We start from the raw sequence: 15,076 nt of genomic DNA on the forward strand, positions 1-15,076 counted from the left end.
GTACGTCTTAGTGCCTCCTGACCATCCAGAGTACGATCGATTTATTTTAAAATTATATAAAACAACATTAAAAAAAGGCAAGTGTATGTTCTTCTTGTTTCCATAAGTTGGTTATGAAAACAAACATGATTTTAAGTTAATAAAACTGTAACTGTAGTTAATTTCATTTTTTGAAAACTCACTCCTGGGGGTCAGTAAGCATAAAAATAACTCACTACTCAAAGGGTTAAGCATTAGTTTATAAGCAATTAATTCTGCCATCAGTAGAAAGGTTGTTGAATGCTAAATGAACCAACCAGATACTTCTTAAGAATATTCTTACTCACATATAATTATATTTGTATATCATAATTTATATGTGCATATTATCCTCTGTGACATTGATATAAGTTCACTCAGCAATCTTTTAGAAAGGGAAAATTATTCAATTGATTGTAAGTAGAGATCAAATGAAAATGCTACCATTATCTCAAAGTATTTTCTGATGATAAATATGATATTTTAATATTACATTTTTACAATGTTGGATTCAAGTAAGTGATTATGTAAACACAAGAGTCACTGTTGCTATGAAAATAATTCTCATGTCTTATAATATGAAGTGAGATGTTAAGATCAATGTTCCCTTTTGTTTTTAATGGCTAATTAAATATGGACCTTTTCAGAAAAAAATATAGAATAAAGGTTCATTTGTGCCTTACTTGTTTTCCAGAAACTGTTGACTAGAGACTGAATATTTGTGATTAGTTTTGGTGCGTGGCAGGAAGTAGAAATATAGTCCTGTGGAAACATGTTAAATGAATATAAATGAGCTTAAATTGGCCGATATTTATTTGGTATCACTTTACATTTTTCTACTGCAAAGACATATGAAGTGTTCATCTATTAATTTCTTGATAGTGAAAAAGAAATCCCTTGCTAAATCAAATGAGAATTGGTATTAAACAGATTTTCAATAGTGTTTAAAGCTAATATTTTATTGGCTTTGCACTTGACTTTTAAAGCTGACTCAGATAAGTTCAAATTCAAGCAGAAATAAATTGCAGAGCAAGACCTCACAACATAGAAAGCGCTTCAGGACTGAAATTAGTAGCTTTGTATGACCATTGTTTCCTTTGCTCAGGGCTCTAACTGCACTTGGATGATTTGCATGGGAAGTGTCTAGTGTCTTCAAGCTATTTGTCAGCCTGGAGGTCAAGCATAAATACAATGGGTGCGTGGGGTAGAAGCATCCATTCTGGGTATCAGCAGACTTCCATTAATGAGCTCTTCACTGCTCAATTCAATCACATCCTTCATCCTCTTGCTTAAAATTTTTCATTTGTGTCTTCAGCATTCAGGACAATATAAAGGATAATATAAATGCCTTGGTGTTGTTTATAAAGTAATATAGAATTTGTCCCTGCTATTCCCTAGCCTCATCTCCCTTATTTGTCTGACACTAAAAGTTATACTGTAGCCATTCTGCACATAGTAATGATTTCCACAGCTGAGATTTTTTTTGTGTGTGTGGCAGAGACAGAGACAGAGAGAGGGACAGACAGACAGGAAAGGAGAGAGATGAGATGCATCAATTCTTCATTGTGGCACCTTAGTTGTTCAGTGATTGCTTTCTCATATGTGCCTTGAACGGGGGGTTACAGCAGACTGAGTGACCCCTTGCTCGAGCCAGCAACCTTGGGCTCAAGCTGGTGAGGCTTGCTCAAACCAGATGAGCCCATGCTCAAGCCAGCAACCTTAGGTTTTTGAACCCAAGTCCTCTGCATCCCAGTCCGATGCTCTATCTACTGTGCCACTGTCTGGTCAGGCCCACAGCTGAGCTTTTTATACAAAGTTCTGCTTTATCTACTTTGCAACCAGTAGGAGTTACTGGTTCATGACTTGAGTTTGAAGCTTTTCCTATTTAATACCTTTTTTTTAAAAGTAACTTTATGGTTAGGAATAGAACGGGCAAGTAAAGAGGAAAGGAGAATAGATATTGTGCTTTTGTTGTTGGTTTATTTTGAAAGTTAAACTATCCCAGAAGTGAGGTGAGAGGGAATATGGTCCTGAGACACATTGACCTTATTCTACTATTTTATTACAGGAATAAAGCAAGTATTTTTGTAGTTGGGATTTCAGATATCACAGTAGGACCTCAGAAAGTCAGCATCATGTACTCCCAATATTAAAGTCTGTAAAAGTTACATGAAGAATCATTCATATGTACGGGAAGGTTATGAGCATGCATGTGTGTGAACAGGGCACACTGATAGACCCATACGTGCACACACACTCCACAGGTACACATACACATATATGTATATGTATATCTATATCTATATCTATATCTAATCTATATCTAGATATACACTCTTATTTAATGATCATTGCAATCTTGCCTCTTCTATAACATATCATTGAATGACATAGTTTCTTAGTGATCCATCCTAACCCCTTTCATTCCATCTTATATTTTTCTCCTAGGAATATATAATATATTTTAGCTATATTTTATGAAACTTCATAAATATTTCAGGATGGCATACTATATATACGTGTCCATACACGTTGAAACAAAGGTATGGCTCATAAGCCTTGAAATAGTCTAATTAGGAGCCCATTACCGGATTGTCACCAGCTCCAAGCATCAGTGCCTGTGTCAGAATCCTTACAAGTTAACATAAGGGAAATTAGAAATATTTTCAAGACATGCAGTTGGCAAGAAAGTGTTGTTTGGTTATTTCTGCTCTTGCATAATTAGGTTATGAGAATATGGTGAGCACAGCCGCCTAACCCTTCAGGGATGCGGTGCCTTAGGTCTGGAGATCTGAGGATTCGGTCCTTGGATTCCACAAAATCATTAGCTGAAACTGCCCTTCGTACATTTTTCATATTTTTCTTGTAAAAATGAACCTTTTGTTCAATGCTTTTGTTGTCATGCACAGAAAGAGAACAGGAACCCTGTGATCTTACAGAACAGGGATTAATCAACGTTTCATGAGGCAGAATTTGGTCTGAGAGCTGCTCTCATTGGACATGGGTCAGGCTGAACCCTCAGCTTCCTCCGTATGTTACAGGTTACAGAGGGACTGTGAAAAGAACCTGAGAACTGTGACCAAATTGCCTTAGGCCAGTTACTATGACTTCAATTATATCCTTTATAGCTTCCAACTGTTTCTGTGACATTTCCTGTTAGATACCTCAAACAAAATATGTCCAAAAGCTAATTCATGCTCTTTCTTCCTTAAATTGTTCATGTCTGAAAAATATCAACCCCTGTTGTTGTTGCTTTTTTTTGGGGGGTGGGCATCAATACACAAATAAATGGAACCATTTTTAATACCTGTTCTGTCAAGCAAGCCCAGTCAACAAATCGCATGTATTTCACCTCCCAAATCTCTTGCACATCCGCCCACTTCTGTCCCCCTCAATCTCTACCTCACTCACCTACGCTGTTGTAACATCTGTACAGCCACCGCCATGTCACAGCTGGTTTACCGGGTTCACTCGGGCTTCATTCCAAGCCATTCCCGTCATGGTAACCAGAGCGACCCTTGTGAAACATAGATACTAAGTGGTACCACTGGCCTCCTGTTCAGGGTCGCCCGTGTGCCTTGGGATGTACACAAGCTGTTTAATATGCTCTGTATTTCCTGCACCATTGGAATCCTCACCTCAGACTGTGGGCTTTTCCTCTGCTCAGGAGTCCCGCTGTTGTTCTGACTTCCTCCACCAGGCCAACTTGCCTGCTCCCTACAAAGCTGTATCCTCCTTCTCTACTGAGTAAAGTCTGACTTATCCTTTCCCTGTTAAATTAAACACTATTTATTCAGAGAAGCCCGACCCACCTGAGTCCATCATTATAGGAAATTATAGCACTAGGAGCATGTCTTGGTCCAGTTACATGTATTTACATGAGTCACCGTGTAAATTAAAAAAAAAAAAAAAAGGAAGCAGTCTTGTGGGTTTCTTATACCATTGCTTCCCAGTGCCTGGTACTGTGCCTGCCTGACATAGGTGACTAAATAAATGCAAAACTTTTTAAAATGTCAATGATCTACCACAGAGCAAAAGTTAAATGACAAGTACTTTTTTTATCTGTGCTTCAGGAGAGAAAGGTCCTAACAGTTCCCCAAGAAGCAAAAAATAGTAAATTAAAAAATATATATCTTTTTAATTAATAGGAATATTAGGTGATTAAGTTCCACGTTGTCTTTATTTACTGTCTTATTCATGTTGTTTTGGTTTAAAAACATGAAAATAATTACAATCATTTCTGTTGGTGATACGGGTCCCCCATTTTTCTCAAGTATGGTTTGATTGCTTACGATTGGCGTTTCTTCAAGCAAGAACTTTAAGAAGAACTGGTTGTGATTTTACTTGTTCCTTGACTTCACTGTGGGATTACCTTTGATCGTAATGATTTTGTCTCCTTATTTTGATAATTTTTTTTATCGTACTGCCTTCTTTGTCTACTCTCCCCACCCCCCAATTCACAGTGAAAAATACATTTTACATTGAGACACAGTAGATGTTTCTCAGTAAAAAATTGTGGTAAATACTGCGTGATGTCAGCTTTGTTCTTGTCCACCACGAACAACAGCAACAACAAAACGTCTGCCTCCATGGGCATGGATCACAATAGTCATGCCCATAGGCTGATGAGTCTGAGAAATTTACCAAGACTGTTCACCAGATATTTTTATTTTGTCTCAAACCAATTAACAGTGCAAGGAGCTGAAAGGTAATGACCTAATTTAATGTTATTTTGTTAAAAGAAATTTATTCTACAGGATTGGCAAGGGATAACGTGGAGTTCCTTAAATTGAAGAATTTGATGAGAGAAAGAAGACCCACTACTCTGTTAGTGTAGTTTTAGTTAATTTTTATCTCATGCCCTGGTAATTTTTATTTTAACTAGGTGAGTAAAAGAATAAAAAGAAGTGGATTTTAAAATCTATAAATTAAGATGTTAGTTCTTCTAAATGGAGGACCAGTTTGTTAAAATGAGACTCAAGAAATGAATTTCATTTTGTATTGGTCCTTTTAGTCCTAAGGATAGTTAGAAATTAAATGATTGGTACTGTGGCTCTATATATTTAGTGCAAAAGGTACCATAATCTTTAAATTGTGGTTACCGTTTAATGCATGTGTTAGCATAGTTTCTTTAACTAAAATTATCTTTCGTGAGATTTAACAGTATTCCAGTTAACAACAAAAGTAGAATTACATTTTTTTTTAATGAGAGATAATTTGGAGTCTTCCTTTCCATATGGCATGCTCAAATGGTGATCCACATTTTAAGTAATTGCAGTGCTTATAAAAAAAAATTTGTTCTCTTCTCTCCGTTTCTTTGTGAGCAAGGAGAGGAAGCTTCTTCTATGCATATCCCATGCTCAATATGGCTGCTGGGGGCCTGTATTTATAAACTGTACTTTGTAAAAGTGCTCAAAGTTCAGATTTGTAGAAAGTCAGTAAAGACCAAAGAATGATGAATGAGGTATAATGATTCTTGTGGATCTATGGATGGGATAGCATGTCATTCCAAAATGCATATTTATGGGTTTAAATGGAGATTAAGGGTAGAGATAGAACATTTTTAAAATGTGGCATTTTAAAATTATATCTTTTTACTTCCATTAAAAAAATAAAACTTCAGGGAATGACAATTTTGCTATTACATTTATTCAGGTAACAGTTAATCTAGGGCAGTACAATCTAGGGCAGGGACAAAGGTAAAATGTTATCCACATCATTTAATGATTAAGCTAAACTGTGATTCTAACGTACTCAGACAAAGCACATAGTATGAGCTAATGTTCTCATAATTCAGTTCATAAAACCCCAATCCTCCAAGATACTCTATCCAAACTAAGAATCTTGGCAAATCTGTTTGGTTAATCATATAAAAATTCCACTCTGAGAGTTGCAATAAACATTAACTCATTAAAAAGATCTGAAAAGTCTTTGCTAAATAAAACATGCTTAACCCAGAATTGTTAAACGTATTTGACTACAGAGCCTTGCAGTCTGGTGAACGTCTCTGACAAACTGGCTTTTTAAGAAACATATATTGAGATATAGAACTATAGACCAAGATCCTTTAGAAAGATGGATATAAAAATCCTATTGCAATAAGTTGCCAACTAAAATCAAAAGTGCATTTTCATGAAAAAACCAAGTGAATGCCAAACAAGCAAAAGAATGCTTACTAAATAGTAATTACCTCAGAGGCAGATAGGAGCGGGTTGGTATTAATAACTTCTCATTTATATATTTATTATTAGTCTTGTAATAATTGCATATTACTATTCTTTTTTAAGAATTGAAAATATTAGAACTGTAAAAAAATTTCCACCAAGTAGCGTTTTTCCAAGGAGTGTAAGAATGGCTTATGATAGGTATATGTAGATTAATAAAATACATTATTGCAGTGGATTGTATGTGCATCCCCTATGGGAATGCTAGATTCAGCATCTCCAAGAATGAAATAATTCTTACCCCTCTCCACCAGCAAAATTTTCCTAACATTCCTGGCTGTAAGTCATTATTATTTGTTGCCTTTATCCCCTGATATCTATAGGTTGTCTTGGAAGATCAACAAAGATTGGTTGAAAACCAAATAAAACGTTATACCTCTCGTGAGCTATATTTGTTTCAAATGTTTCTAGCTAAATAGTTCATCTCTTATCCTTACTGATTGTATGAGACCATATGTGTAAAATAATATAAAAACAAAAAAAAGTCCATTGGGATTCCCCCCCCCAATTGTTACTATGTTAACATTTAAATCCTAAACTATTACCATATAATGATATACTTGGCAGGTACTTAGGTCAATGATCTATATAAATGATAAATATATGCATATAGGCTATATACACACACAGTCTTTTTATATCATCAAAATGGAAATTTATTCAAGCAATCTTGGTGATAAGTAGCTCTATTTGAAACAAGTCACTGGCCTGCTATTGACATTTTGGCCCAGATATAGAGCTTAATCTTTTTTTTATTTTCCTTACTGCCTTACCAAGAATTAGTTGTGAGTTTCCGTAAATGACGACAGTGAACCCTCCAAAGGTCAACTAATATCAGCATGACTGGTCTTGTAAACAGTTAAAGATTATGAGTTTACATTTCAAATTGCCTAACACTTCATTCTGGAGTCCTCTGCGTTTTCCTGTACTTCTCTGCTTCCCTAACAGTTGAGAGTTACACGCTTGAGAAGAGATTAGACAAGATTACAGCTACTCTTTAATCCATGGGTCATTTTCTGCTGCTAGTAACTAGTAGTAAATCCATAGCGAAGAGAAACAGACACATCATTTCCTCATTCCCTCTCCTCCACAGTCCCTGAGTCTGTGGGTCAAGTTGAAAACCAAGGCTTTGCAATATTTTTGTGTGCAGATATTCAATGCTTATCTTTGACTCATTTTTGTACTCCTGTCTTTTATGTAGGGGGCAGTCATTTCAATAACAAAGTAACTACTGAATTCATTGAGTGTTATTGTGTGAAATACCCATTTCGCTGAGCATTAGCATAATAACCAGATGAAGACAGGACATTAATACTCATTTAATTTTCAGATGTGGAGCCGAAAGTTTAAAAAGCTTAAGAAATTTATCTGAGTTAGTATTAATGAAATTATAAATTAATGCTGGATTATTAATTGATGATACTATTATTATTGGTAGGATTACAAAGGCAAAATCATTTGCTTTATGTGTAGAGTTCATGGTCACATGCAAATATGCATCTCCAACAAAGAGCACAATGCTTGCCAATAATCAACCATCAGGAAATATATTTGTCTGAATTAATATGTCTTACTTTTATGAGAAGAGGTTACCCATTTTCCATTTTGAAATATTTATGTCAGATTTTTAGCACCAATTGGTTTTATACAAAACATTTTCCCCCTGAAATTTATAGATATTTTTTATAATAGAGGGATTATAAGATAATTATATTTACTTGCTACTTTTCATTTCAAAGTCAATCATCACAAGTGAATCTGAGTAACATTTATGCCTCTTAATAAAATATTAAATAGAACATGGTGTGATATTAGTGGTTTTTTTTCTATCTTAAATTATAGTAAGTTATTTAATTTCAAATGTTTAGGCAGGGAATATAAGATAATCAACAAAAATATTGTTACAATTAGATATCCATTAAAAAATCAAGCACTTTAAGTAAGCTTTTAAAAATATTACAGCTCAGTCATAAAAAACAGCATTCAATTTCTTTAGTATAAAATTTAAAGATAATAGGATATTTACTAATATCCAACAGCTATGATTCTTTATTTTTAAGTTCTACATAAATAAATAATTCTGCTACTTTCAATTCAGGATATAATTTAAATAGTTTAACTTAGTGTTTGAAAAAATACATTTCTTCTAAGACAAGACAAAATAGAATATTTCAATTTGATTGTGCTGTATTTGAGCACATTCTTGGATTTAGATTATCAGAAAATCTGTGCTCATCATTAAAATCACTTCTGGGTACAGACACAAAATAATAATTAGCTGTAAATCATCAATTATGACCAGGGAGAAGCAGTTTTCATTTAGCAATGACTCCAAGGACATCTGTGGATGAAGTAAGATAGGAATCTATATTAAAATGGATTATAATCACAGAATAGCTTCATATCCTTATAGGACATATTGTAGAATTTGCCATTCTAGAAAAAATACCTAATAGATTAGTGAAAAAATGTTTATGCATCATGCAAATCAAGGATATTTCAGTGCTAAAATCATTTTAGCCTCAAGAATTATATAATGAAGCAGCCATGAACTATGAATCTACTTATCCTGAAGAACTACTCTACTTCAAAATAGTACTTGATATAATTAGCATAGAAAATAACACTTATAAAATTATGTTTTCCTGAGGAAAATAATATACAGTATATGATACCAATTATTAAATTGGCTTTTGCACACACAATGAGATGAGGAAATAATGCTCCCAGTTTCAAAGTTTTCATGTTGATGTGCATTTGTGTCTTTAGCATTTGTGGGATCCAGCATCTGGAACGAATCGGAAAGAAGCTGAATCTCTTCGACTCACTTTATTTCTGCATTGTGACCTTTTCGACTGTAGGCTTCGGGGATGTCACTCCCGAAACCTGGTCCTCTAAGCTTTTCGTTGTCGCTATGATCTGTGTTGCCCTGGTGGTCCTGCCCATACAGGTAAACACAGCCGTGATAAATGTTACAGAGATGTGCAAAGTCTTAGCAAATCAAGTCTTCCATGGTTAACCAAAAAAGTGCGATGGTTTATTAATCTAATAGAATAACACATGCTATTATTATATGTCAATTAATTAAAGTTGTCTCAGAAAGGCTTTTTACATAATATTAGAAACTGAGGGTATCTTTCCCCCTTAAATTCACAACTGATAACTCACATCTCATTTCAATTCTTCAAAATGTTTCTTTTAAAGATAGGAAATTAATCTATATTGATAACAAGATCATAGGATCATCTAGTTTTTAATCATAGAATGATAGATACAGGAAACAAAGTTGTGTAGTGTTGATTTCTCTTGATTTTTGAAATCATCTACAAGCCCAATATGAATAAAAATTGATGACATATATTAGTCAACTAAAATAAAATCTGAAGATGATATAACTGTTATGCAATATTTTGAGAAGCGGGTAGGTGCTTGCAAAGGGACAGAGATGTAAAGATATATAAGATAAATAAATACCATCTCTTTCTCTTTCCTGCATTGAGTTTTGGGTGTCATTGAATAGGTGGGTTGGAAACTGGAAATGGCCAATACAAGTCAAACATGCACATTCCACTACAAACTTTGACCACAGTGTTTGTGAAGAAACGTTGTGTACCTATAAAATGATCTCCCCACTCCTATCCAATCCTGCATTTTTGGTATGTGTAGCTAGACCATGGTTGTCTGTGTTGTTGTGTTATGGGCATGTGATTGCATCACGTATGGGGTGAACTTGAAGGAAGAAGGAGGGAGAAATACCAATGAGACTTTCTCTTTGACATGTCATAGCTGCAGATTCTAGTGGACATAAAGCAGAGGCACAGACCTCTTACTACCCTGTTGGGACAGAGCAGGAAAATCATATTAATATGTTTCCTTAGAGACATGAAGCCTCGGGGAGGCATGGGTGACCTCTGCAGTGGCCATATGGGAACTCTGTTCTTGAAGGAAACACTGATAATTTGGATCTTGATGAGTTCTATCTAAGGAATTAAAGACACCTAATAAACAAGGGATGGATTGCGTTGATTTTTATTGTCCTGTCCGGTGTTTTTTCTTTTCTATGTGCAAAAAAATGCATCCCAGTTTGAACAGCTGGCCTATTTGTGGATGGAGAGACAAAAGTCTGGTGGGAACTATAGTCGACACAGAGCTCAAACCGAAAAGCATGTTGTCCTGTGTGTCAGCTCACTGAAGATTGACTTACTGATGGACTTTTTAAATGAATTCTATGCGCACCCGAGACTACAGGTACATTTACATCGTATTATGCACTGTCCTGGGACCTACCTCCTAACGTATTGTCAAAGTCAATGAGCTGATGGTGTATCTTGCCTTCCGGAGGGCTCTTCTTATACATTTAAATTTAGAAAGTGTAAATGAGGAACTCCAAATATAACCAGGAGCACAGGGAAAAAATGCTGAAGAGAATACTTAGTATTTTAGTTTTCTTCTGTAGCTACACTAAATGATGGAAGTATGTTAATGCGACAAAGAAAGGTTTTCTATGAATTAACATGATTGATTTTTCTCTCCCTTGTATGGTGCATAAATAATATTTTTATGAAACAGTGAAATTGAACATAAAAAATATAATAAAACAATGAACAAATCATTTCGATGTCACCTGCCCCCTTGAACCTGTCAATTTCATCAAGTATTGCTGATGGGAACATGGCAGGCTGGAAGTTCTATTTTCCTTTTTTGTTCCCTGGAACTAAACTGGGTCCTATTTATAGTAGCAGTAAATGACCAAAAATTGGACAATCACCAGTTGAGTTAAGAATATGAATTTGGAAAAATTTCTTCCTTTTGTCTGTGCAGATAAAATGGTCAGATGTTTTTTATACTTGCCACAGTACAGGGCCAATGTAAAGTTAGGTCATTTTTGCTGCTTAAAGCACTTAGTTTAGTCCAAGCAGTGAAGAACAACTCAAATGTCTTATTTTTCTTCAATAAATTTGTGTCAAAAGGTTGCACAATTCTGAGATCAAAACAGTACTAAGTATATCTAATTACCTCTCCTCCAATAAAAGGATTTTTTTCATGAGTCCTTCGGAGAACTTTTTAAATACAATTTTTATATCTAATTTTTTTTATGTATAAATGATACCTAAGTCATACAATGCATTCTTTTGTTTTTCTCTACATTAATTTGATTTTTTTGGAAAAACTCCATATTTATTTGTTTTTTTATTTATTTTCCTATTAAATAATTTCAGGTTTGCTTATTATAACATATAAAGAAAATCTATTTGGGGAATAGTTCTGATCCCTGGTAATTTATTGATATTATCCTAATATCAATATGGAGAATTCTTAAAACCCTAAAAATATTTTACTAGTTATATTTAAAGTGATCAAGTAATTACTCTTTACCAGAGTTTTGTAATCCCCACCAGTCAGTTGTTTTAAGCCATTTTGTCAGAAATAGTGCTTTTACATTTTCTCCAAAGGACCATTATCTTCAAATATTTTGATCTCAAACCTGTTAATTGCTTTGTCAGTATTATCTATATTTTTATAAATCCTTACCCATTCAGATATCAGATATTTTTCTATGTTATCAGTTCATTATATTACCAAATGATATATATCACCATCACAGTTTTTATTCTAAAAGTAAATATTTAAAGGATGCACGGGTACTTCAGCATGTTGGCCTGACATGCTATGTATAGTTTAGAATCAGTTTAAGATGAAAAACTTCAGAGCCTGGAAATGAGCATTCATCACCTCCTCTTCCTGGTTCTAATAAGACTGAAAAAGATCAGGAGCCCTGTATTGATTTGTGAGATTTCTACATCCCCATTATGCTGATTCTAGTCTTCTTATGTTACTTGATATGTGTCCAGTTTTGAAATGCAAACTTGTATTTATCAGCAAGAGTGCAAGTTGAGCTTGCCACCTTTCAGGATGGCCTTAGACATTCTGTGTGCCTGTGTGGTACCAAATGGAGTATCACTGTTTCCACCCCATTGTCCTCTTGCATCCGGGCAGGATTATTACGTGGTGATTTTATGTCCGACTGAAATGGATGTGCAAGTTCGAAGGGTGCTGCAGATCCCCATGTGGTCACAGAGAGTCATCTACCTTCAAGGTTCAGCCCTCAAAGATCAGGACCTGCTGAGAGCAAAGTAGGTGCCCTCTCTCATCATCTTCCATCTGGCGGTGACTGACAATCATTTCTGTCCTCCAGGTTTTAGTCGTGTTCGGTGTTGCAAGCTGAGGTTAAGTATTTTTGAATAGAGAGTCTTGCCTTAGCCCCAGTGCTGGTCAAGTGGAAAGGTTAGAAATGTAAAATGAGTGTATATGCTCTCATTTCTCAGTGCAAAAGTGGCCAGTAGACTACGTTCACACAACATGATGAGTATGGCCCAGTCAAATTATCTCAGGTTGTCAGAGACGAGCTGAGTTACCCAGACTTACCCTTGGATTCCCAGATCCCTGGCCCAGTCCCCAGATCCCTGAATACTGTTTTTATCCCACAAGTAAAAATCTTGGGCTAAATATTATATAAAGTACCTGTTTGAGTCTGAGTTTAAATGTTAAAGAGTTTGTCTCATGTGCTGGGCAGAGTATGACTGTGAAGAAGACTGAGAGGGGGGGAAATGCTTCCCCTGAAATGTGGTGTTGGAGGAGAGTTCTGTGGAGACCCTGGACCACCAGGAAGATGAACGTTTGGGTCCCAGAGCAAATTTAGACTGAAACATCGCTGGAGGCAAAAATAACAGAACTGAAGCTATCCTACTCTGGGCATGTCATGGGAAGGCAGGATGCTTTGGGAAAGACAATAGTGTTGGGGAAAACAAGGTAGCAGGAATAGAGGAAGACCAAATATGAGATGGACTGACACAAAAGAAACTGAAAGTGTGAGTCCATAGCCATAGGACAGAGCAGAGCTATGAGGACAGGACACTGTGGACATCAACTCATCCAGAGGGCTGCCAGCAGTCAGAGCCAACTGCATGGCATGTCTCCCTTTCTCTCTCTCTCTCTCTCTCTCTCTCTCTCTCTCTCTCTCTCTCACTCTCTCTCTCTTACACATGTGCACATCCACAGATACACACACGGCAGATAAGACTTGTGTCGCCTGGTGTCAGAAAGCAAGAGACAAAAGAGTTCCTGGGGGTCTGGGGGAATCAGAAAGCTGACAGGTGTTACTCAGGCACTGTGTTCTTGTTGTGCCTGTGTCATCCATCCTGTACAAAGGTGACATGGTCTTGAACATCTGTCCATGTCACATAGGCTATCTCACACAAGCAGAGAGAGGGCATGGTTGGGCAGATCATGGGTACCAGGGAGTCAGGGCATCTACTGGCCAACAGCCATAGTTTCAGAAGCAGAGGTGGCTTTGCTGGATGTTTCTGTTGCTTTTTAAAGTTTTATATATATCTTTACATTTACCTTGAGTGGTCAGGATGTGTAACAAAACCACTTTTTACCACAGGCGAACGGATATGAGCGAGCGTTAAGTTCCAACGCCATCTTACAAACATTATAACAAAATGACATTGAATGAGACAATGTTTTCCAAGAACTTACTGTTTGAGAAAAAATATATACTCATTACAGAGAATAAAATATGAGTTGCTTTTACTTCTGTTGTTATCAACTATTGAATTCTAGAGCTAGTTCAGTCATTATTTGATTCACAAATATAATTATGATCTTGAAACCCTATTTTGTTTTAAGTTCAAGGATACTCAGGGCTTACATTTCGTTTGTGTGCATTGGGCTAAACATTGAAATTCTACTTTCCAGACAACACATGGGTGTTTCAGTGCACGATTTCATTTGTTTGTTTTTCTGTGTTCAGGATGGATGATGCTGAGGCCTGTTTTATTCTGAGCAGCCGCTGTGAAGTGGACAGGACATCCTCTGTAAGTTTCTAACATCTCTGCTAGTAATTTTTTATTCTCTGACAGCATTAAATACTGATGACATGAAAATTTTACTAAAAAGAAGTGAGTATCTCGGAACTGTCATTGCCATAATATAAGCTTAGCTGGGTCATTGACAACGTCAACAAAAGTGTTTTTGAAGTAGTTTGTTCTAACTAACACTTGGGCTTTTTGTGGATCAGAATGAAATGAAGCACATATACATGCACTAGACCACTTTTTTATGTGTGTATTACATGTACCTTACACTATGCAATTTTTGTTAAAATGGTCTCGATTTCGTCAACTTAAAAACAAGTCAAGTCGAGCAGGCAGGCTGCATTAGAATCAGTTGGAAAGTTTCTAAGAAACAGGCATTCGTGAAAACTTTCTTCAGAATGTATGGGGTGGGGATCGAAATCTGCATATTTTAAAAATGTCCCCAGCTGGCTCTGAAGCACATCCTACCTCCGGTAACCTGTGGCTCATGAGACCTTTATGATGCATTTTTTTTAGGCCTAAATGTCTCTAAATGTATAATTAAATTAAATGGTAATTTATCAAATTATAACTTCTATTGTAACAATGCATTTTATAATTTTTAAGAAGTGTTTTATTATTTTATGTTGAATGGGTACTGTTAACTCACGTTTGCATAACAGTGAGTCCATCCCTAGCCATACCTGCAGCCTACAGACAAATGTATACTTTGGTGACTTCAGTAGTAACTGGAAAAAAGGCCAAATATGGCTGGGTCTTTCAGGACATCTAATAGGCACCCCTTTTATGTTAATTGAAGACTGTGAGTGCTCCATGTGGGAAGGTCCTCTGCTGTTCTTAATCCACCTGAATTCTTACTCCTATCTTATGTTTCTATAATTATTTAACTTATGTAATTGTCAATTTTGTGTCCCTCAGGTGGTAATTTTGTTTTAAAATACTTATAGTCCTCCA

General features: G+C 35.8%; 1 protein-coding gene across 6 annotated transcripts in view; it reads left to right on the forward strand.

Moving 5' to 3' along the window:
* Nucleotides 1-15,076, forward strand: part of KCNT2 (potassium sodium-activated channel subfamily T member 2) — a 194,926-nt gene that overhangs the window by 104,362 nt on the left and 75,488 nt on the right. For all 6 annotated transcript variants that reach the window (XM_066379898.1, XM_066379900.1, XM_066379901.1 and 3 more), the window contains 4 exons: nucleotides 9,012-9,192; nucleotides 10,326-10,490; nucleotides 12,240-12,376; nucleotides 14,059-14,122. In XM_066379898.1, coding sequence (XP_066235995.1) covers nucleotides 9,012-9,192; nucleotides 10,326-10,490; nucleotides 12,240-12,376; nucleotides 14,059-14,122 — 547 coding nt within the window. The remainder of the gene's footprint in view (nucleotides 1-9,011; nucleotides 9,193-10,325; nucleotides 10,491-12,239; nucleotides 12,377-14,058; nucleotides 14,123-15,076) is intronic.

The sequence above is a fragment of the Saccopteryx leptura genome, chromosome 1, assembly GCF_036850995.1.
Source record: "Saccopteryx leptura isolate mSacLep1 chromosome 1, mSacLep1_pri_phased_curated, whole genome shotgun sequence".
Lineage (NCBI taxonomy): Eukaryota > Metazoa > Chordata > Mammalia > Chiroptera > Emballonuridae > Saccopteryx > Saccopteryx leptura.